The sequence below is a fragment of the Limulus polyphemus genome, unplaced genomic scaffold, assembly GCF_000517525.1.
Source record: "Limulus polyphemus unplaced genomic scaffold, Limulus_polyphemus-2.1.2 Scaffold1067, whole genome shotgun sequence".
Classification (NCBI taxonomy): domain Eukaryota; kingdom Metazoa; phylum Arthropoda; class Merostomata; order Xiphosura; family Limulidae; genus Limulus; species Limulus polyphemus.
The window spans coordinates 289,297-314,868 of record NW_013666677.1 but is presented as its reverse complement, the minus strand read 5'-3'; the positions used below and the strand labels follow the sequence as shown (position 1 = coordinate 314,868).

Sequence of the window (25,572 nt, the reverse complement as noted above, 5' to 3'; positions counted from 1 at the left end):
ATGTAAGTAGGAACCATTTTATCATCAAATAGCACAAATCCTGCGCCTCGTGAACAAATATTTTTGTTATTATTAAGTAACACCCATTCCTTATTAATTTTTTTTATATCGTTAACAAAACTCTTGTTTTCAACTTAGAATTAGACCTATCACTTTTGTGCCTAATTTTAACTTGAGAGTCGAGGTTATTCTTAACTTACCCATACCCGTCTTAGTCTTAAGTCTTACTCTAGTCTTAGGCCAGGTTACTGCGTAACGATATCCTTACCTCTGTTACGGCGAAAGCCATTACAACTAGGCTTAGCACTTGACATCTTTCTTCCGTGTATGAAATGCAATGCATTAATTTCAACAATTAATAAAATATTAGAACAACATTCTGTGCATTCCTTGACCGACCGCTAAGGTGAAGGAATGCTCCCATCATGGCTGCTGGAAGATTCACTCAGTCCTTCCCATAAGCACACGAGTACACTAGTCTCAGCCCGTAACCTACAATTTCAGCACACTGAAGCAGTACGGGACGATTTCGCTCGTCACTACTCCACGCGAAAATGCACATATTAGTTACTTTCCCGAATTTCGGCTAAACCTGCATGTAACTCTAGACAACAGCGCCCATTTTTAAGAAATGTTATTACAACAAACTATTGCATGAAACTTTTATACTGGGGTTCAAACGTATTAATAATTTTAGAAAATATAAGTAGGTAGGGCTTCGTTTTATAATTAAAATAATCTATTATATGTTTGTATGTGAAAAATATATAAACGTAAAAGTACACTATAGTTTCACCAGTCACTCAAAAGTAATAACAGTACATTGAAAATAGAAATAATATTAAATACATAGTAAATTTTTCAGCTTAACAGATAATACATCAACATGAAAACAGGGGGGGGGGGGAGGGCAGATGTAAAATATTTCCATTCTTCCAGAAATGCTATAATCTAATTAATTTTTATGAATGCCAAAATAGCCTCGTTTGCTGGGAAATAATAATCTGAATGAACACAGTGATATTTAAACTCGTCATGTGTGATTGAATAAAACAAACGAATATATTTTTTAAATAATGGCTGGAGATATTAAAATATTTAAAATCAAATGACTATTTGATTACTGTAAGTGGTAGTACATTGAAAACCTAGCATTATATGGTACCGAGAAGCAAGATATTGTACCGTCATGTAAGAACAGTTTAGCAATGTCACTAACAGCCAGGGGGGGGGGGAGCTTACTGGCTTTTATTTCGCTGTCATGGTTTGAAGCTAGCCTATCGCCACGACCTTACAGAAATTAATCAATAATTTGGTACGCCGAACGGAACAAAAAACGTCACGATATGCAGGGCATGAACAATTTCAGAGAAATGTTTACGAAAGTTACTATTTCAAACTTTAGTGTCACGTGCTTTTGTAATTCCTAGTCCGTGTGTAAAACCGAAGGTCACTGTTCAAAGGTCAGTCACCATGTGCAAAAGTGGAAAATATTTTCGTATCATGCAAGCTTCACGAGTAAGATAAGAATATTATCTGTAAGTTATCTGAGGTTATTCTATCGAAAATACTTGCGTTTCTTATCGATGTGTAAGTGCTCTAAAGTTGATTGTGACTCTGTGGCATAGAAAATTAAATTCAACCAAGAAGTTAGGCCAATGACGTTGAACAGATACTACTAACTATTCCTCTAACCTCACGTCAATTTAATTATTCATAAAGATAGTTTTAGGTTATAGGCCGAAAAAATATAAATTTCAGTGTTCCTCAGATACATTTGTGACAATAATCAGAATAAACCTGAATTTTTTTTTCCACTAATTTCTGATTTGGGAAGAGTAAAGACTCCAACTTATTAGCTTTTGTTTTGCCCCACCCTTTTCGACTGCCTGTCCTTTGAGACCAGGGTTGCAAACCTTACAATACAGTTTTACTGAAATACAGTCCATGACTGCCTAACTTTGTTGGAAGTTAGGGGGAGGGGGCAAAAGTAATGTCGATCTAACATAGTTATATAATTGTGTGCTAACACTAACTGTAAAAGGTGTTGTGGTAGGGGCAGGTGCTCTTCTACTGTCTCTTATGTGCCTATGAGAGTGGCCTTTTTTAGTTTTTTGTTAAATTAGACTTTTTTTTTATTGACTGTTCATAAACTTAAGATAGTATGCAACCCTGTTTAAGAACCCTTACAGTATCATGGGGATTTGGAGCAAAGAATTAAAAGCCAACAAGTATAACACTTGTGTTAAATTTCCTGACACTTAGCCTAAATATACCATGTGGATCACAAATCTGACATGACAAGATATAATTTTCTTAACAACATTTGCAGAACCCTTCTGTACTCCACATCTTGCAATATAAATGACTAAAATGCTTGTATCATGGATGTATTGATAGATACATGTACTAACTTGGTGTGAAACCCCTCAAACAATTAACAAAATATTTATCAAGCTTAAGCTTGAATTAACAGCATCCACCACATTTGAAGGCAAACTGTTCCAAAGGCTGACCACCTTGTTAGAAAAATAAAGCTGTCTTAGCTGAAGAAGACTCCAACATTGCTAAAATTTATATTTGTGTCTCCTAGTCTTACTATTCTCACCATTAAATATTAAAAAAAAAGATACATCAACACTATCAATTCCCTTAACAATTTAAAACACCTTAATCAGATTCCCTCTGACTCTTCCTTTTACAGGAGAAAAAAAGTTCAGAGAGTCCAAGACTGAACACAATACTCCCAGTGTGGCCTATCCAATAACCTATATAATAACATTATAGCCTCTTTATTTCTGTAGGTACAACCTGAAAACCTATGTGTCCTACCACTAGCACACAGCTTGGATGGTTTAAGAAGCTCATCAACCAGAACACCAAGATCTTTTCTTCCAAAACACCGTTAGTTAATTCCATAATTCAAATTGTGATATCCCACATGCATTACCTTGCATTTATTATAATTAAATGCCATCTGCCATATCAATGTGTAAAGTAGTAACATCCTCCTCATAGCCAGCAACACCTAAAACTGTAATGCCATCAGGAAATTTAAATACACTTGATCAGCACTTCATTTATATTATTGATGTAAATCAAACAGAGCAAATGTTCTAACACTGAGCCTTGAGGTACCCCATTCATGAAATTAACCTTCTATCTTCTTCCATCTACCTAGTTTTTTATCCGTCGAATCAATCTATCCCACACATATTCTCCCCCTAGTGAAACCATGCTGACCAACCATCAAAATAAATTTGTAAAGCATACTTTAGAAACCTTCAAAAAGTTTTCCAATCACTGATGCAAGACTAATAGCCCTATAATTACTGAAACAATTTTTATCACCTCACTTGAATAAAGAGAAGCAACTTTAACCAACTTTTTATTGGATTAATGAACTAAAATTTCCTCTGATACAAGTTGTATGTATTGAATTTAAACATTTCAATTTAACATATTTGATTATTATTTTAGTTATTGCACATAAAAGTTGAGGGAAAGATATCAAATAATATCTTTAATATCTATCTACATGAACTAAGGAATTTTAAACAGTGGTCATAATCACTCACCACTAGGCCATTGGATATATAGTGGTCATATAATCACTCATCACTAGCCCATGGTATATCTAGTGGTCATATAACCACTCATCATTAACCCATGAGATATCTAGTGGTCATATAATCACTCATCACTAGCCCATGGGATATCTAGTGGTCATATAATCACTCATCACTAACCCATGTGATATCTAGTGGTCATATAATCACTCATCATTAACCCATGTGATATCTAGTGGTCATATAATCACTCATCACTAACCCATGTGATATCTAGTGGTCATATAATCACTCATCACTAACCCATGTGATATCTAGTGGTCATATAATCACTCATCACTAACCCATGTGATATCTAGTGGTCATATAATCACTCATCACTAGCCCATGGTATATATAATGGTCATATAATCACTCATCACTAGCCCATGGTATATATAATGGTCATATAATCACTCATCATTAACCCATGAGATATCTAGTGGTCATATAATCTCTCATCACTAGCCCATGGTATATCTAGTGGTCATATAATCTCTCATCACTAGCCCATGGTATATCTAGTGGTCATATAATCACTCATCACTAGCCCATGGTATATATAGTGGTCATATAATCACTCATCACTAACCCATGGTATATCTAGTGGTCATATAATCACTCATCACTAACCTATGTGATATCTAGTGGTCATATAATCACTCATCACTAGCCCATGGTATATCTAGTGGTCATATAATCACTCACCACTAACCCATGTGATATCTAGTGGTCATATAATCACTCATCATTAACCCATGGTATATATAGTGGTCATATAATCATGCATCACTAGCCCATGGCATATATAATGGTCATATAATCACTCATCACTAACCCATGGTATATATAATGGTCATATAATTACTTACCACTAATGTTAGCAAAGAGACTTATACAGATTGTTAACCATAAAAAAAAAAGAGAAATATTAGATTGAATGAATTAAAAATGTTTTTGTTAAATAGAAATTATCCAGAGGGCCTAAATGACAACTGAATATTTTGCACCAAATTATATGGACCAAAAGCTATTAATAAGACAGAAATGTTACAAGTTGTTACTACATATATCACAGGATTGAAAATTAAAATCAATGAGAGTAAAAAGTTTGATTAATTCTTGAACATCTATAGCAGTAAGTAACGCCAATGTCATTGTAGCTTATGGACACCCAAAAAATTTAACCATTTGTTATAAATACAAAACTGAAAATAGACAAGAAGGTATCACTCAGTGTAATAACCCAAGACATCAATTCTGTAATTAGGTTATATTATTAATACCATTATTAAAACATAAATAAAACCACTGTGTTTAAAAACAAAAGATATATTTTTTTGCAATTCTAAGAACTGTATATATATATATATATATTATAATGTATAGTGTGTTCTGAATGTTAGGTTGGCCAAACTTAAAATTTAATACATTTATTGAATCAACACAAGTTTCATGTTAACATCCCAAGTCAGAGTCCATTAAGGTGTCTTGAACTTTTTTACAATTGCGTCTCAAGTACCCATGATATATTACAAGAACCGTTAATTTTCTGTTTTCCATTTTTATTCTTGTGATAATCACAAAAAGATTATTATATGAAAATTATTTCATAAAAAAAAAAGAGAAAATAATGTGAAATTTTATGTAAATAAATTTTGAATTTCATAAGTATTTAGTTATGTTTTATTTACATGTTATTGTTATGGATATTAAATTATATATATATATATTTATTTATTTATCTATTTATTTATAAGATTACACTGTTTATGGATTTGAAATAACATAAAATTCATTTATATTTTTCTTAATATATTTTTACTGGGATGTATATATTGTATAAACATTGATTTTTTTAAAAATTATTACGTATTGTATTTAATTAGGTTGCTGAAGAGCAGTGTAAGCTGTGAAAGTGCTTCAAACCTGGTGCTCCTTTTAATATCTTTGATATATTACTACACTCCAGAAATTAACTCCTTATATATATATATATATATATATATCATATCAAATAAAATACTTAAGAGTAGACATAACAGTTCTTAGCATGTTAATGTTCTGTTTACACAATATTTAGATACTAGTAGTTCAGTTCATGTTGGTGTTTTATTCAGACCCATACTGTACTGTTATTGCTAGTTCACTAATTAACTTCTCCTTTATCTTCTTTCAATAATTAAACAAAATTAAAATTTTTCCCACTCCAATGAAAAAATATCAAAATGTTTAAACGTTATTCTATACAGAGAGAGAAAACTCATAGTAAGAAAATGAGGATAAACAATCGCCCACATTTTCTTTAATTAAACTTATTTTCCCTAAAGGTTTCTAGATTGACCCGTGTGACAGACCAAGGTGTTTACAGGTAAACTTACACATTAGTTTGTTATAGTTAAATTTTACTAAAACAGTTTAAAATGTTTTTCCATTATTTAGTTTTTAAACTACACCATTTCAGCTAATCGACTATGCTTGTATTTTTCTTGTTTAGATGGACCAAAAGAGCCGTTTTCTCTATCTGTATTACATCGCACAACCAATGTGGCTAAGCAAAACAACTGGACATCAAAACACTTTCCTTTGTATGGATAAAAAATACATACCACTAATTCTTTTCTCTTCTTCAGTGGACAATGCACTTCCAATATCTTGGGATCCTTGAATTTCACGAGGTTCTGTTACGCAAGAATTTCTTGAATCTAACTTCTCTTCCTTTTTATCAACCTCCATCTCTGGTTTAAGTTTTGTAGGTGGTTTATCATCAGTAGCACATTGTATGTTTTCTGGAAGTGTCTGCTGATGTTTCATTTCTATCTCAGTGCAAACTTCCCTGTCAACTGAAGGAACAACTTCAGCGTTTGAGTATCCCACTTCTAGCTGGGATGTAATAGATACTGGAGCCATATCTTCAGCTGGCTCATTGATACTGAGTTCACTACAATCTTGAATACTGCTAGAACAAGTAGGAGCAAAGACATCAGAACTACTTTCTTGTGGTAGATCACTGATTGTAGTGCCCAGAATGTCAGCTTTTCCAGAAGAAATACATTCATCTGGTTCATCAGCAGAATTAAACACGGTTGATTTCTCTGGGGAAACGTCAAGCTTGGGAACATTAAGATTGGACTTGGAAGGAGCTGACATCTCTAACTCCCCATCCTGAGCTCCCACAGGTTTTTCACTTGGCAGTCTACAAGTAACATCATCATTAATGGCTTTATCTACTTTATCTATCTTCAAAGAGGTTCCAACAGAGATGTCTTTTTCACTAACGTGATTTGTCTCTGCTTGCATAGACTGATTGTTTAACACAGTTATATTACTAGAAGTGCTAGGACTTACTACGGCTGACGTTGAGACTAATGAGACAGTGGTCTGTGGTGGAGTTTCTCTTGAATTTGGTTCTTTCTTAGAGGTTATTGATGTGGCGGCAGCAGCTACTTGAGTGGCAAACTGTGCAATGATCTCTTTTCCTGTATTATCCTAAAAAACAAAAACAGTAGAGAACATTAATTAACTTATTAAACAATTACATTAATTGATAAATTTAAAATAAGTACTCAGTTCTTTAAACTCCTGAACATGCTGTATTAAAAATACTGCCTCACAATAAATAATTTAAGGTCTTGTGTCTGGTTAAAGATTTGCAAATCAGGATGTACACAATCAACCTGTCATTTTGTGATTTATATTATAGAAATACAAATCGATCCTATGAAGACCTTATATCTCATTTTCTAAATCAGCATAATTTATGATCATTACAAGTACTTTATTCCATAATCTGATTTGCTGTGCCAAGTTTGATCCTGAACGATCAATCACACTTATCTCTGTCTGAAGCATTTTTTTACACTTTTATCTGGGTTCTGACTCGTAAAATAAAACTCAACAGAAATAATACTTATTCTAAATTTGCAGTTTCCAAATAATGTGCAAATTTGTTGTTGTATTAGGTTGCAAAATGTAAATTCGGTAATTTAGATATAATTATATCTAATTAACAAACTTCATTACACCAATTTCTATCCATATTTTTCAATCAAACATTAGCACTCCCTAGTTACTTTTGCAATATAAAAAAAAAAAGACGTGTTGCAAAAGTTAGCTTTAAAGAGCCACAAACTGAAGTGTACCATAGCCATTGCCAACAATGCATATCCCTCAATACAGAGCTCATCAGGCCTGCTGAAATGCAACAAACACAGTAGTGGTTGGAATACTATTTATAAAAGCCTCTTTGTTTCAACAAAATTGTTATAGTATGAACACTTTTTTGAAGCTGGCAAAATATGATTATAATTAATTATACTTGTGACAAAATATTATATTTTTTTACACTACATTCTTTATCCAGTCCCTTAGGGGTTTTCAAAGAATAAGAAAACCATATGGTAGTATTTCAACAACACTATGTCACTAAGTCCGTTCCTGATGACACAATTGTCCTCAGTAAAGGGCTCATCAGGTCAGTTGTGTGCCACAACAATCATTGTCTTTATTGCTGCATACTTTTAAAACCTTCGATTAGTTTAAATACTATCCAGTTATTCAAACTATAAGCTGGCAGCAAAGCACAGATATAGATAATTTAGCTAATAAGTCAAAAATACAATAAAAGCATTCTCATAATATCAACTTACATTGGTAGTATTACTACTTGATTCTTTACTATTCAAAATTGTTTCAGTTACATCCTGCCCAGTGTTCGGGTCTTGAAGTCGAAGAATCTTCTTTTCCCTTACAACTGTACTGGAAGTTACATTTTGAGAAAGTGGAGGCATCGCTGGTGGTCCCATCATAGAAGGAACAACCGAATAATAGTCTATAGGAAAACCAAAAAGATAACTTACCAGGGATGACAACATAAACTAGTTTTATGTGTCTTGTAAGTAAATTTATATTTCATTATTTCTTTAATGCTAGTTTTATTAACAATAATGGTTAATATATATATATGACTTTTTAATTAATTGATTTATCTATTATGTTTTTTATTGCAAGGACTATTTTGATTTGTTAACTTAGTATATGGATTTAGGACAAATTTAAATCTCTTAATTGTCAAACCTAACAATGGATTAAATCAGTTTATTACAGTCCCGATAACTTTACACATATAGACACATCTTTACAATGGAAAATTAAGTCAATAATCCATACATATATGCACATTGTAAATCCAACAGCTATTTCTTATAATGCTCTTGCATTTCTTTTGGATACATAAATCGGTAATCCCTACATGACTCTACAAAAGTCAAGAAAGGTCAGATCTGAACAGGAAACGAGGTGATAATTGCTGACCACAAAACACCTGCACTAACTTGTGGATACTGATTATCAAGAAAGGTCAGATCTGAACAGGAAACGAGGTGATAATTGCTGACCACAAAACACCTGCACTAACTTGTGGATACTGATTAAAGACAATTTTACTGAGAATGACGTCAACTCATACTTAGTGCTCTAATGTCCATGAAAGATTTATGGGTGGAATAAGAAAGCCTAGCTGATGTCAGTTTTGTTCTCAGAATGGCTGGAGGATCGAACAGAAGGATGCACTCAAACAATGGAAAACAATCAATCTCCTCCTGGACGGTACTGCTGCATCAGATTAATAGCTGTCTAATGTACCACTTCCTACTAAACACCACATCACTGTTACAGCCTGTAAATGTTGGCATAATCCTGTTCGTTGGTTTGTGACATCATAACCTTCTTTAGGTTCCTGTTCCTTGGTTTCTGACATCAATCTTCTGTGCTATACGTAAGTTTGTAATTCATTTGAACAAAACATTATTTTACGTGAAGATAATGAAATGATACTTTAAGTATGCAATTTATGTAATTATTAGTGATGTACAGAATAATAAATTGATAAATGTATTGTACACACAGTTGTTTTTTTTATCACTTGTATCTCCACCCTTACTAGTTTAAACTCTTTCATTTATTAATCAATAATACATGCTATTATTAGTGTCCACTGTATTCAGAATTATTGAATTGACAATTCAGATGTCTCAATAATCTGAATGAATAGTGTGTTACAAATGTGTTCAGACTAACAAAGTTTAACTGTATTTATTGGTTTCATTATTAGTTCTGATCTGTGGAGGTAGCTTGCTTTGATCAGAAGTTATTTTTAATGATGCACCCGTTAACTTTAAAAATGATAAGTATTTAGGTAACCTAACAGTTAACAAACACGAATGTTATGTTTACATTCTAGCAACTAACATACAGAAATTTCATATCTACAATTGTTAGCACATAACAAAGGTATGTGTACGAGTAACTTAACTGTTGGCATGGAAAAATGTTGTAATATGTACAAATAATGCAACTGTTGGCTTGTGAGAATGCACAATGTGTATAAACAATGTGACTTTTAGCTGGTGTGTAAGAAAGTTGTGATGTGTACACAATTACTGTTGACCTGTAAAAGTATTATTATGATGTATACAGACAATGTGTCTGTTGGTCTGTAAAAGTATTATTACGATGTATACAGACAATGTGACTGTTGGCCTGTAAAAGTATTATTACGATGTGTATAGACAATGTGTCTGTTGGCCTGTAAAAGTATGATCATGATGTGTATAGACAATGTGTCTGTTGGCCTGTAAAAGTATGATCATGATGTGTATAGACAATGTGTCTGTTGGCCTGTAAAAGTATGATCATGATGTGTATAGACAATGTGTCTGTTGGCCTGTAAAAGTATTATTACGATGTATACAGACAATATGACTGTTGGTCTGTAAAAGTATGATCATGATGTGTATAGACAATGTGTCTGTTGGCCTGTAAAAGTATGATCATGATGTGTACAAACAATGTGACCAATGACTTGTAATAATGGTCACATGATGTGTACAATTATTTTGTAAGAAGGGTTTGATTACCTAGAACAAAAGTTTAAGAGAATGTAATAGACAATTATGGTAAAACACAGCTTTATATATTTAAAAACACTTTTCATATAAACAAATTTTGTCAACATTTATGCACTGTCAAACTTGAAACTCACATTGTTGTTGCATCTGTGGGTTAAAAGCATAATGATGGTTTGCCGTTGTCAAAAACATATGTGGATGAGTGGTGGACAAGGAATGCTGCGAACTGGTCCCATATTGTTGAGGCCGATGATGATACTGAAAGATAAAGATCAAATCGCTACATGACAGACACCTTCTACAATATGACCTCTACATTCTAGACAAGTTACGTCAAACTAAATACAAAATTTTAATGATAACACTTTCCTTACCTAAAAATGTATTTCAGATAGATACTGAGAGCTGATAACTGTGAGCCATTACCTTAAACCACCACCGACAAAACGAATTTGTGTGTGCACCAAGCATTTTAAAGAAACTCCCATTCCTACACGTAATAACATGTAATGTACCAGTCTGTGATGTAGTCAACATTAAACTACAGCCCTCCACTAACAGGAGGAGGATACATCCTCCATGTGTAGTACGTCCTTTGCTTACATTATATACATATCAAAGGTTCATTCCCAATGAGGCAAAAAAAGACACACTGTGGAGAGGTATTTATCTGAAATACATTTTCAGGTAGGGAAAAGTTTAATTTCAGAAATGCTACTCACCTCTCCACAGAACTGAGAGATAGAATCTTTCTGAGGAAATAGTGCCAGAAAGTGAAAAGTCATGATGTGTATCATCCAAAGGAGAAGGGGACCTATAGGGACATTGCTTGGTGAGTGAGACTGCATCCATCTCATATAGGGAATACTAATTGTCCAATAGAAGTGGTAGAGCAAAATATGCTATCAAAATAACCTCCTGCATGGCACTAGTGTCACATAGGTGGGCAAATAGTAACAAATCTTCAATTAGCCTGTATATCTGACAGACAAGGTATTAGGTTATGTCAAATAAGGACAGCAGGCTCTAGCCAGGTGTGAGGGCAGGATCATCATATTATTGATTTTTCAGTAAAATGGGCTGGAAGGTAATATATATATATACACATATTCTGTTGAAGTAGTTTTGTGGAAAACTCCATCTTAACAGTGAGCACTGAGCAAGGGCATATGGAAGATTCTATAGATAAATTTATTTTTTTGTTGTTGTTATTGTGGGATCTGCAAGAAAAAAATAAGAAAATTGGAAAATGGCAACTGGGAATGGAAGAAATGATAATGTTGTTTAAGGTATGTGACAAAGATGTTGGAAACCATCCAAATCCAACCTGAAGTATCACTTCTAGAGGACGTCAATGGCCAGATTCAAGAGTAGCCACGAGATTAGCAACTTTATGGTAGATGACATGTAAAAAATGAAAGGAGTCACTTTCCAGAGAAGTTAGTGAGAAAACCACAGTCCACAGAACAAACTATAAAAAGACTTGAAACTAGAAAAACTAATTTGGATATATTCAATCTCATGTTGTCTTCTGGAGTCTTTTGATAGTTTGTTCCTTCACTGTTGTTTTTTACTAACATTTTAACTGTTACACACGATATTGGTTTACTTTATTACTAAGCTGGCTGAGTGTGTAACCCAACTAGTCACAGTAAAAGGTGATAATTCACAAGAAAAAAAAATGAGGAAACAAATACCTAATTAACGGCAGTATAGACAAGATAACAATAAACTGCCCATATGAGAAAAATGAAATGATCAAACTGAAGGGAGAATATTGGAGAAAACACCTTATCACCCTCCCAGGTAGCCAATCTTAGAGAGAAAGGAACAGTGTGGGAATAACATCAAATCAACTTTTCCCTGGGGTAACAAGTTAAGGAGGTGTCCAAGGAAAAATGACAAAGTGACATCTTCCAAAGCGAGAAGGAGAGAGAAAGAAGAAAATATGTTTTCAGGAAAAGGTGGACAAAGGTTTGAATAGTGGATACATGGAAGCTTTGAGAACTAAACAAAGGTACCAGGGAAGAAGGACCATTGATGAGAAAGGCTCAGAAGTTGTCTGTAAGTATTGGAGAAAGAAAAGAGAAGAGAAGACTGTTGACAAACATATAGAAAAAGGGATTAGACAAATTCTGATTCAGAGCATCCACAGACAGATCTGCAGAGACCTGGTCTGGTGATTTGAAAACTGGAAAAGGTGTTTATGAGAGTGCATGCAAAACCTCTGAAACAATAGATGTAGAAACCACACTGTGGGAAGGGCATGGTATAGTCAAGACAGGCAATTTGCCACCAAGTTCAAAGCTCCTTGGACATGATAAGCTGATAACTGAATGTGGTAGTCATGCATCCAAAAGTGAAAGTCTAAAGATGGAAAGCAGAGGTCCCAAAAACAAATGGCTTCCTGCTGGTTGAAGTAAGAAACAATAGTGGAGTTGTCTGAATAGATCACAACAAAAGAACCAAAGAGTGGAAGTGTTATCTGGACAGAAGGACACCTGTGAATAGGTGTAAGCATGGGCAAGGTAAAGGAAAAAGGATGCTCAAGGTCATGTTGGATCAACTGAGACACATGATGACAGATGAAAAAATGGAGGAAATGGCAAAAAACAAAACAACAACAGTGAAACACTGGATATACTCCAGTGATCAGCCAGTCCACTGAATAGGACACATATGGGTACATCCAAAAACAACATGGGATTCAAGAGAAGTCAAAGTCTCTAAAAAAGACAATCTTTCATGAAGGAAACATGAGAGCTTTGGTAACTGAAGCTCCATAAATCAAAGATGTAAAGAAAGCAAAGACTGTCCCACAAATGAATTGAAAAGAATCCCTTTAAAATATAATAACCTACAGTGATATAAAGTAAAGTATCATATAACTGTTTGTTTCAACACAAAATTACATAACAGGCCATTGGTATTCCATCTACTATAGGAAAACATACCTCAGAGTGGAGCGTTACAAGTCCATAAATTGGCTGCTGATTCACTGTGTTACTTTTCTAAGTGAATCAGATAATTAATGGGGGCAGGGTGGGTTTGTAAAGCTTGAACAGCCACTCTAACAAGGTGACTCCTAAAGGAGAAGGAGAGTTGCAGGCAATAGTAAAAAACAGGCCTAGTAAATGTATTATTGAAGCAAATGTCCTCAGGACTTGAATGAAAACACAAGGGGCTAAAACCAATTTGAAAGGAAGGACTTGGAAGAGGAAAATTTGACAATCTTGGACAAATTAGAGAAAGTGATGGGTGGTGAACAAATCAAAATGTGAAGAAATGCATAAGAAACATCAAACTTTGTTATCCAGGAGAGAACACCCACATCAGATTGACAACATCATCAATCTTGAACCAAGAGATAACACAAAATTGGTTCAAGGACAATAAAACAACAATTGGTCACCAAATGCGTGTCTTTGTGAAAATGACAAAGAGATGGGAGGAAAACACCACAATGGGGTTGAGGGCCTGATACACAACATTTCTAACCTGAAGAGAAAGTACAGCCTCCTCCCCAGGCAGCGAAGATGCAAAGGCAATGAAGGGGTGGAGGTGGAAAGAAAAATATTAACTGTGGAAAGACAGGGAAGGCTCTCAGAAAGCACCTATATGACCCAAAAGTCATCTGAAAAAGAAGTCCACAGATGCACAAAGTTGGAGAATTGATCTCCCACTGACCTGAAGTTGAGAGATGGCTATAGCTACAAATGCTCTCTGTGACATCCAGCCTTCCAAGATGGGGAGGGGATGTCGGAAAGTATCAAGATGATGATAAGCAGCAGAGAGGGCTACCCTATGATGCTTCTGAGGATGAGTGAAATGAGCAAAGAAGGCTGCTGCAAAGCTGCCAGTTTAAATTTCCAATGATTAAGAAACTTCCTCCAAAACCTCACCACGAATGAAGGGTGTCACACAGACGTCCCACAGATAAAACTAAGGGAGGTAACTCCAGAGTGCAAGACATCCCAACCAAGCAAATCTCAGAAAGAACAACAACAAAAAAGTTTAAGTGGGATACTGCAAAAGATTTTAGAAACTTAGGCCAAAGTGGAAAACAGGTTGGTGAAATCATTTCCTAGGGAACCCGTTGGGGTTGTAGAGCCTCTGATGCAAGATGGAATTTGGACAGAGAGCAAAGAAGTTGAGCAAGAGCAAGATAAGGAATGAGAAAGAAGAAATCCCCAAGCTTGAACAAAAGATTCAATAGAATGAAGAACAATCATAACCAAATCTCCTAAAATAAGATTCTTGAGGAAAAGGTAGCTGGGATTCAGTACAAAGTTCAGACAAAAAAACAAAGTTTCAGCATGAACACAACAAATATCAGGGGAAGAACTTAGAAGAAGATTGCTCATGCAGTAAGGTAGCTAAACGTTCAGCAAAAAACAACTGGAGAAAATGAAAATATCACATACCCATGGAAACAACTCAGTAAATGATGAAAATGGGGGTTAACTGGTTCTTGTCAAGAAGGGAAAACCCAGAAGCAAAATCAAGAGGTGGGGGTGGTGGGAATTGTAGGTGAATATCACCACAAGATGAGACATGCTCAGCTGAAGCAACAGAAGTAGGAGGTCAGAAATCCTGGATATAAGATTAGAATGGTGCACACTGTTGTAACATCACTGACTTTCAGAGTTCTTCAAAAGCCATTGAAAATAATAGCAGACAACACCATTTCTAGAATGTCACTTCAGGAGACATCAGAAATGTGGACATATGAATTCATATTCAAGCTGATCTACATACACGTTTTTTTTTAAAGTTGGTCTGGTACATAGACCTTAGTTATTATTGTAATGGCGAAATTGGAGCTTAATCATTGAAACCCAAACACTGCATTAATAATCATGAAGAACAGTACTTTCAAAGACACTCTGGAACATGTCTTGAAATTTTGTAATTTCATGAAGAGAAGAAATCAAATTAATATAATTCAGAACAAAAATTATAACTTAAATATTAAAACAAATTTTATCTTATTTTATGTCAAGAAAATAAAGGTAACATAAAGTCTTAAAATAATGAACACAAAAGTCAGTAATTCCTAGTGAAAAAAAAAAAACGTGTGAAGCCAAGCAATGCTAAGGAAAGAAATGAGCTTGTGGTAATACACAATGTGCTCGATGGCACTTCTGCATGTGTATGATGTGTCATCTTATTAGTGGAAAGCTCTAGTCTAATGCCGACTTCATCAGACTGGCACAGTACACATTAACATATGTTGGGGTGGGAGTTTTGTTCGAGGTTGGCACATATGTAAATCATCTTTTTGGCAGTGGCAGATAAAGTTCTTAGTTTTGTGAATAAGTGAGTAGCATTTTTGGAACAAAAGAGCTCAACACTGACTACCAAGGTCAAAGTGCAAGAGGTCAAAGGTTTAATAGTTCAACAGCTATTTTAGTTCTTTTACTGCATGGACACAAAAATGTCTTCCCTGTGAAACACTGCCATGCAAGTTTAGAATTTTGAACCAAAAGGGGAATTTCTCCTTTAAATTTTTTGGTTTTCAAAGTACATTCACCATATCTGTTTGAAAAGTGCCTAAGTAGAAATTAATACAATGGGAATAGTAGAATGTTAAGTGGTTTTAATTTGTCGAGTAATATATAAAAACTGAATAATTAATAAATCATATGGAGATTAAACACATTTTATGCAGTGTTTGGTTAAGGACTAAAAGTTTAAGCTTTGCCAGTTATTACTTGCTGCTCATTGTAAGTAGTTGATAATTCTTTGATACAAAAGAACACCCAAAGTTTAAAATGATACTAACTGTGCCACTGCTTAAAGACCAATTGAAAGGTGAATAGCTAAAAATAATAGCACACAGATAATTTGATATTTAGTATTTAAGTACTTAAACAGTGATTTAACAGCAAATAAAGAATGGGCCCCCAAAATTGGCCAAACAGCTGCCACCACAACCAGATTAGAAGAAAACACACTAAACTGGTTTAAACTACTTTCCTACACTGGGTGGTTATTAATTGAAAAAAAAAAAAGACATTCAAATCTACAGGGACTACATATTTTATCAACCCTACACATCTTGCAAATATTTCATTATGAAATGTGTTTTGACTACAAGTTTTTTATTTTCCCTTTATCCTAACTAGTTTGGGATCACCTGGTATTTTTGTAAACTAAGAATTTTTACACCATTGTAGCTGGCCCAGTCAGCAACCCTATAAGACAGACATGTTTGGTTAGGGAGATTCGAACTTGTGACACCCAGATTGTGAGTCAAGTACCCTAACCAACAGGCCATGCCAGACTCTTAGCTATAAGTAATGAATTTTAATTGCTATGTGCTATGAAGATGATACATATTTTTATGTATCACAAGGAGTGTTATAATTCAATTTTTACACATATCTTGGTATTAACAACAGCTTTTCATGTCGTTATTCAGCTGTCAATACTTCTCAATATCTACTTACAGGAACAGTTGGTACTGAACCCGGCATCAGCACTGGTTGTGGAGCCATATGAGCTCCATACGTGTGATTTCCTGGGTATATAACACCCATCTGTGTCTGATACTGGGGGGCATGGTTCAGGGCAGATGGGTTTGTATTCATTGTAGAGAGGTTCGACGGGTGCATGTTATGCACATTTTGTGCTGATGGTGGATAGAATGACTGAAAGAAAGTAAAAGTTGTTGTTAGTTTTAAATTTGAAGATAAAAATATATTTAAACTACCCGAATGTTACTCTAATTTGGATTCACTTTTCCAGAGACTACATGAAATATTAAAAATAATTCTAAATCTTTTGTAGACTTTAAGAAACTACCTACACACCAACAGTTACAAAAAAAAATTCCCAATTATAAGTAAAGTTTTCATTTTACAAGCTTTGGCCAAACAATAAGAACATGAGTACATATGCAAAATAAATATATAAGTATAGCAAAGAATCCTACTTTATAACTCATCGGTGAAACATTTTAACACTGAAAGAATTAATTGATCAGATTTCTACAGTATTACACTCATAAATTTAAAGGTAATCTCTGCTTTTACTGTAGTCTGTATTACATATTTATTATCATTTATATTTATATGACAAACATGGGCAGGTTGTATGGTATTCAAAGATTTTGTTTTTGTCAACTTGCCGTGATCCCAGTCTGAGGTCCAGAAAGCTGTTGGTGAGGTACAGTCCCAGCTCCACTAACAGTTGGTTTAGGCATGATTGGTTGAGGTTGTTGGGAGTGCTGAAGCCCTGCCATTGACACACTTTGCTGGGGCAGGGGACCAGGTTTACTCATGTCATGAGGAGAAGCACTTGGGAAAGATGATGGTGTTTATCTGGTAGAAAAACTGTTAAAGTTCACAAGGCTGTATCGATAAACTCACCTATTCATAATAGGCTAAAACATGAAGATAAATATGTGTTACAAGTCTTTCTGCTGCAGTAATACTCAAAGTTACACACATACATCCAGCAAATGGCTAATCAAAGATACAATTAAGTTAAAGTCGTTTTCTAAGAAAATCTAAATGATAAATTTTTAACATTAAAATTTTTTTTATTCAAATACAAAATTAATTTTCAGAAACTGATTCCCATTTTTTTTTATTAATATAATCAGTTATCGTATATAATCATTGTATGTTACACGTGAGCATTGTTTCAAGAAATATAAATATCCAGACAAGGGATCAAACCTCAGGGAAGCAGCATCTGTTGTCAATACTTATTAAGAAATATGCAAATTATAAGTTTTTTTTTAATACAACATAAAGTAAAAATCTTTATTATTGGAATCTGTCAGACCTGGACAGGTGTCGTAGAGGTAAAAATTCCAATTACAAAACTTTCCCTTACGATATTTTACAGGAAAACTTTTGATACCTTATTACTGCTCTAAAGTACAGTATTTCTAACCTAACAGCAGTTTTAAACAATGATACATGTTGTAAAAAAACATTTATAACTACAGCATTTTAAATGTGAATCACAGTACAGGTGGCTAACAACTAAAACCTGCCAGGAGGAAAAAAATGTAAACAAAGCCATAGTAGTGCCACTAAGCTACAACGAGCATTTTTACTTGAAGATAATGGAATTTCCAGTACCAAGAGCTTTCCGGGTATGAAGATGTCGGATAACAAAGCTTTTATTTTATATAAGATTTTTTAACTACAACCTTCTTGAAATAAATCTCAAAATAAAACATAATTTATCACTATAATTTTAATTCTATCTATATATGATTAAACTATGATAATAATATTACTTATTAATATGAACCTAATAGCACACAACAAATATAAGCAGACATCACTCTGCTATACCAAACTAACATTGAATTTATAAATTGTCGAAATACATAATACTGTAAAATTGTAACAAAACTCTGTAAAAATGCTGACAGAACATCAAGCTTCTAAACAATGAAGTAAGTGAAAGATAAACAGAAAATAATGCAAAATATTTTACAGTGTAATATGAACTTAATCCAGTAATCGGTTGTCCATCTTTTTGCTACAGATCATTGAATTCTGTTTCATTTTATTTTTTTTAAACATTATGTCTCAGTGTTGTCTTGAATGGAAGAGGGTGAATTTATAGGTATTTCATATCTTATTTGGTTTTAGTGACTTTTGTATTAGGGACTACTTTCTTCATACTTTGATCCCAACTAGTTTAGGGTCAGCCAGTATATATTTTTTAAATCAAAAATGTTTACACCATGTTGGCTGGCCCAGTCAGCAGCCACGTAGGTGGTGCATGTTGAATGACAGAGATTTGAACTTGTGACCTTCAGACTGTGAGGACTCATAAAATGTGTGTACATATTTATATATGATAATTATTATAACTTTCTTTACATTTCCTCTTAAGACTAAACTTTCAATGCTGTTTAGTAATATTTAATTATCCATAATGAATAACGTACAACCAAAAAGAGACACCCAATCCTGAGGAAAAGTAAAAATTTAAGCCTACCCTATATTTTTAAAGAAAAAAATCTATTCCTTCCTGAAAGTGTCGTAAGGTGACAGTGTCTACTACTGTCTGTTAGAAATACAGTCCTACCTGTAGCTTCTCCTATGTTTTTCAGACCATATCATTTTTGTACAACAAGCAGAGAATAAAAAAATGCTGATAATTATTCAGTGAATTAGAAAAGAAATATCTAAAAGTGTACTGTCTAGTTTTAGCGTATATGACAAATTTGCAAACAAGATTTCACATCATATAATATTCTACTTGTCATTGTTTAGTTGTGCTATCTAATTACTCTTTACTGAAATTATGTAGAAATTTAAAACTTTACAAAAGGCACAGCAGCTACATAAATTTAAAGTACACATCAAAATTCAATTAAACAGGTGACTTAAAAAATTACCTACATCAACTGTTTGAAAAACTTTACTCAACACTAGATCACATTAGTATGCGTTTTATTGGCTCTGTTTCCAAATTCTTCTACTTTCAACATAATTTCAGCAAAAACAAAACTATGGCATAATAATACATACATTTAATATTCTACCTTAAAGTCTGAGGATCTTAAAGACCCCTTTTTTTTTTCTTGGAAAAATGCCATATTCCCCCTTTCAAGTCTTTTTCGTTAATCTAAAAATACCTGTACCTTATGTCTTGGCAGCCTACCTTCACCTAGGTGACTTAATAAAGCATACTGAGAAAAATTGTGTCAATGTCATTAGTTAAGCAGTAGTTGATGGACACGCAAAGTTGGCAAGTGTTTGAGGTACGACATAAAAACCTGTATGTGTTTAAACTTAAGTAATAAGTACAAATAATACAGCAAAACATGTTCATTCTCATCATTACAATTCGTTAAAACATTAAATAAACTGAGAAATGTATATCAATTTATGAGGCTTAATAACACAGAAAGATTAAGACTATTAAGGGCCGTAACTTCTACAATAATTTGATGTTTTTTAAGGGCATTATAGTTCTTTAATCCTACCAAAAACAAAACTATTTCCTTTTTCCGAACATTACCTCATCGTTACACACCATAAAAGAACTATCGAAGATCTTACTCTCTTCATACAAACAGGTCATAGTAGATACCTTGAAGTACTAACCACTTCAAAATAGCAGGCAGCTGAAGTACAGAATATTTAGATATTTTTCAGAGAGAGAGAGAGAGACAATCCAAAGTGTAACAGAACGACAAAACATTATATAAGATTGTCAAAACCTAATTCCATGCTAGTGGAATATCACACATCTAACCAAGGTTCCTGGACTATAAAGACACCATAAATTTAGCAAACCATGAAACTTCAACTATTTTTTGACATTAAAATTTTCAGACCAATCAAAAATAAAGATTGCCTCTTATTAAAAAAAAAAAAGTATTACAATACTTTTTTTTTTTCAAATTCAAAGTTTCACATAGTTCTAATATAAAAATTTGTTGATTAATATGTAAGTTAACATAGAAATGGTGATTAAGAATAAGAATATTTTATCAACATGATTTTAATTCATTCAGTCAGTTAACTATACTGTTACATACTTCTATGCTCCATGTTCAAATTTAATGAAAATATGTTACCCATCCACATTAATTCACCTTCCCTCCTTTTTAAGGTTTATACAATGTTCTAACTACAAAAAAAATTAAATATAAAAATGTCATTTGAAGATACACTTATTAGACAGATATCTTGGCTTTATTCAGCCAGTTATACCCTGTTTTCAATGTACATATAAAAGTGACTTTGTAACTAATACAATACTAAATGTCAATTAATTAATTTGTTAGTCATCATAGGATAATTCGATCTTACCAAACATATACAAGTTTTTGAAAACTGTGTACCTTTGGAAGCTACTTCACCAATAATTAATAGCAACAATGTCAACCAGAAATATAAGCCAGTAATCAAAACTTACAATAACCAAACAAACTTATAAACATTCAACAATTTATCGCCCTAAGAAGTATTAGTAATTCTGTTTTGGCTTATAATTGTAACTTTAGCAAGAAGTTTGTAAATATTTTCTAGTTTAATGGGACAATTCTTCTTATATTTGGAATAAGAACTATTAAAATATAGGCTACTGTGCTTGGTATTAGATAACAAAACTATGAATATATAATACTGAATTGTAAAAATATAACTTTTCCAAATTAAGTTTATTTTTTTTCATTATCACTCATTAAAACTTCAACTCTACTGCCAAGTATTTTTTAGAAATAAACCTTAGAAACTAACTTAAATTTAAGCATATTAAAATATACAGAAAGTGTTAAGTGTTATTTCAAACATTTTTTTTGTATTTTGTAATGTATCAATAATGCTCATTCATTCATTTTTCATGTTACTTCTTAAATTAATACCTACAATTAAATATGGCCAACAGTCTACATACAAAACTGTTTTTTTGTGTGTGTGTGTTTTGTCTAAAAAAATTTTTAATCAAAACTTAATTATTGATATTCACCAAGTTAATTATTAATCAGATCATTTACACTTATCACATTTTCACGTTCTTTCACCTTTATATTTAGGAGTTATTCATAACAATATATTTTTTATTGTCACAATTCAAAAAAATTATAAGACTACTAAACATATTGTATAAAATAAAATGTTTCTAAGGCAGTTACATTCTTTAAATCCGTTAAGCTTATATTTTCACTTAAAACCACAACTTTTTCATATCCCAAAAGTAGAGAACGTTTAAAGAGGGCTTATCAAAATTGTCTTATGATTACGAGTTCTCAAATGTACATAAACAATCACGTTATAACACCCATCGAACTACTGGAGTAATCGCTAAATATGTCAAAATAAACATAAGAATAAATTACCTTAATAACAAATTCTGATACTTATCATATCTAATATCACCACATACACTGAAACAACGTAAAATAATCATAAACCGTAAAACTCGATCACCTTCAAATCTGACCTCAAAACGTGTCCATATCACATAAATATATTCGCAACTAACTTCATAAATATCCTCAATTTCGCGCCCTTTTCGAACAGATATTTCGTAGTAAAACAATAAAAAGTATTACACCCAACTGCGCAAATTACAAACCTGACGAACAAAACGTTAATTCTCTATGGTGAAATAAGACAAGAGCACGTGACACGTAAACACCATCGCCAGCTAGGGGAATCCACTTCCGGTTTCCCTGCATTACAAGAGGCTAGTGACACAGAATGCGATCGTCAACGTATAATTCAGTGTAACGTTGCAAGTAGTTATCTTATGCATTACGTGTCAGGACAGATAAAACATTCAGGTCAATAGAACTTTCGATCACTGAAAATACCTATCAAGTAAACCAAACTGTGTTTCAAAATTAAGCATCTTTATTTTGTAATATCGACAATAAACCGGATAAAGCTAACAAACAGTTTTAATTGTTTGTTGAATAATTTAGAAGTGACAGACTTATGAGAAAGCAGCTAGTCAACATCCACCCACCGCCAACTCTTGGGTTATTCTTGATTGATTTAATAATGAGATTTGCTTTGCCTGTCACTTTTATAACACACCCACTGCCTCAGAATGACAACTGCAGTTTTATTTATACGCACACACACACACACATATATATATATATCGATAACAGGATATGAAACACGCAGCCTCACATTCATAATCCGCCACGCTAACCACTGTGCCACACTCAGGCCTCAACAATTAGACCAAAATATTCAGTGAACTTGAATTATTTCTTAATCATTCATAAATTAGAATATTTGTAATTAATTTCTTACTTTAAACTATGTAGCAACGTGTGATGTACATAAAAGCAAATACACAAAATTTTCGATTAGAAAACCTGAAAATTAGTCGGCTGTGTAGCACAAGTAGGTGGGCAGCCTAGTGACATGTGTTAAGTTGGTTATTTTATTTTTATATACGAGTTTTTGTCTTGGCTTTAATCTAAGACCACTTAAAATTTGATACCACCAATTTTCTTAGTTGGCTTTATATTTCGTTGTCTTTTACCGCTCTTCGGCGACTGAAAATTTAAATTTTTAACCAAAATTATTTACCTTTCTTCCAGTCAACTTATCGTTCAAGGCAGTTGGAAACTGCCAGAAGACTATAGTAACAAATATAAACTCACAAGGACATATAGTTTGTGACACAACGAGTGAAATGTACGTCAGTAATGATGTTTTTTTACAAATACCATCGACTGTTGAACACACGTGGCGAACAGTGATGGTATTTTGAACCTGAACGGTACTATATGAGCACATAGGCTAAACGGCCAGTTCAGAGTCCTCCAAGGTCCGCTGTAATGTCGTCTCTAATTTTGACCTATTGACCAGAAGGGTGACAGCCAGCCAGGGCTTTGAACCGACTGACACATCCACAGCTGAAAGGGGGAAGCGTACTTAATGACATAGAGGCACGAACTTCAGATAATTTTACAACACTCACGGCGAGTCAATTGCTTCTTAAAAAAAAATCCTATCAAACAAACCCCAACCCACCCTTAAAATTTCCCCACTTTACAACTGAGAGCACCATATAAATATACATATCCAATATGGTTTTCACCACATACTTTCTTGTTGATAACTGACGTTATACGTCAATCTATACGGTTTTTAAAACTTTTTTTTCGCTAAAGGATTTAAAAACAGAGTGGACATGGGCATCCGCAGGGAGAGGCAAGAGGGACCACTTACCCCCCCCCCGGAAAATGAGAAATATGGTTATTTTTTTTATTTATTCAGCAAACGTATACGATTTTTTTATTCAATTCATAATTTCACATTACTGTGCCCCCCCCCCCCCGGAAAAATTTCTGAGGACGCCCATGTGAGTGAAAAGTGAACACTAAGCGTTTCCAACTAGTTTTTTTTTTTACTACACCTGGCTTTCTTTTTATGCTAAGATTTTCTTTTTGAACGTATGCACACGTGTTTTAAACTGTAACTAACAAACTCAACAAAATACAGGAAACGTGAGTAGTAGATATAGCTAGAATCTTGGCGAAATTAAAATATACTTTCCTACTAAGGACTTAGGAAGTATGACGATGGATAAATACAAAACGTACACTGTTCAGTACATCTCTTTATAACTGAGGAAAGGATAGGTACCGCGTGTCAGATTTATAAATACATCAACTCCAGATATATGTCAATTTCGAAATTATAAACATTTTAAAAATCCTACAATTAACTTGAGTAAAAGAAACTCAAATGACCAGTTTCTTTTTATATTGTTCAGTACCAGGTGTCCACATATTGTAACATACCGGTCATTTTACGTTTTCACTTATCATAGCACTGTATGCAACCAATCGAACAAAAACTGGGTAAACCACTCATTCTCTGTATGAAATATATAAGGCACCCCAGCAGTAATTAATAGAATTAGTAATAAAAGAACACAATATTGTGTTTTGTTAAATAAAAAACGGATAGCTACATAAAAAAAGAATTGCTAAAAGTTACTTAATCAAAAGCTTGCCTAATTTTAACATGTCCCAAGGACACTTGAAGATAAACACTTTCTAGCCACAAGTGTTCTTAAGAAATTTGAAGTTGACCAGTTTTTCTGCCAAAAGACAACACGAGACTTTAGAGGATGCACAAATATATTAAAACTAGTTTCTCTAAGTTTCAAGTCTTCTAAGAGATTGTTCTTCTTACTGTTTCATATTTTTGTTTTTCATTAACTTAGTGTGATATTCACAAAACCTTTTGTCTACTGTTCTTGAGTGACTCTTAAATTATTAGAGACCCTGTAACCAGCATCATCGTAAATCTAAAATCAATGTGGTGCACAAATATTGTATAAAAAAAACAGGAAACAACAAAGACTTAAAAACCAGTTTTCTACCAGCTTGACTACCAGGACACAACAGTGGTCTAAGACCAATGTTCTACCAGCTTGACTACCAGGAAACAACAAAGACTTAAAAACCAGTTTTCTACCAGCTTGACTACCAGGACACAACAGTGGTCTGATACCAATGTTCTATCAGCTTGACTACCAGGACACAACAGTGGTCTGATACCAATGTTCTATCAGCTTGACTACCAGGACACAACAGT

At 33.5% G+C, this 25,572-nt stretch overlaps 1 protein-coding gene across 1 annotated transcript in view; it reads right to left on the bottom strand.

The window, feature by feature from the left end:
* Nucleotides 1–25,572, bottom strand: part of LOC106461962 (eukaryotic translation initiation factor 4 gamma 3-like) — a 70,477-nt gene that overhangs the window by 39,357 nt on the left and 5,548 nt on the right. The window contains exons 2-6 of the mRNA XM_013921831.2: nt 17,649–17,841; nt 16,969–17,169; nt 10,651–10,774; nt 8,258–8,439; nt 6,218–7,097 (exon numbers count right to left, since the gene is read on the bottom strand). Of these exons, the coding sequence (XP_013777285.1) occupies nt 6,218–7,097; nt 8,258–8,439; nt 10,651–10,774; nt 16,969–17,169; nt 17,649–17,801 (1,540 nt within the window). The 5' untranslated portion in view covers nt 17,802–17,841. The remainder of the gene's footprint in view (nt 1–6,217; nt 7,098–8,257; nt 8,440–10,650; nt 10,775–16,968; nt 17,170–17,648; nt 17,842–25,572) is intronic.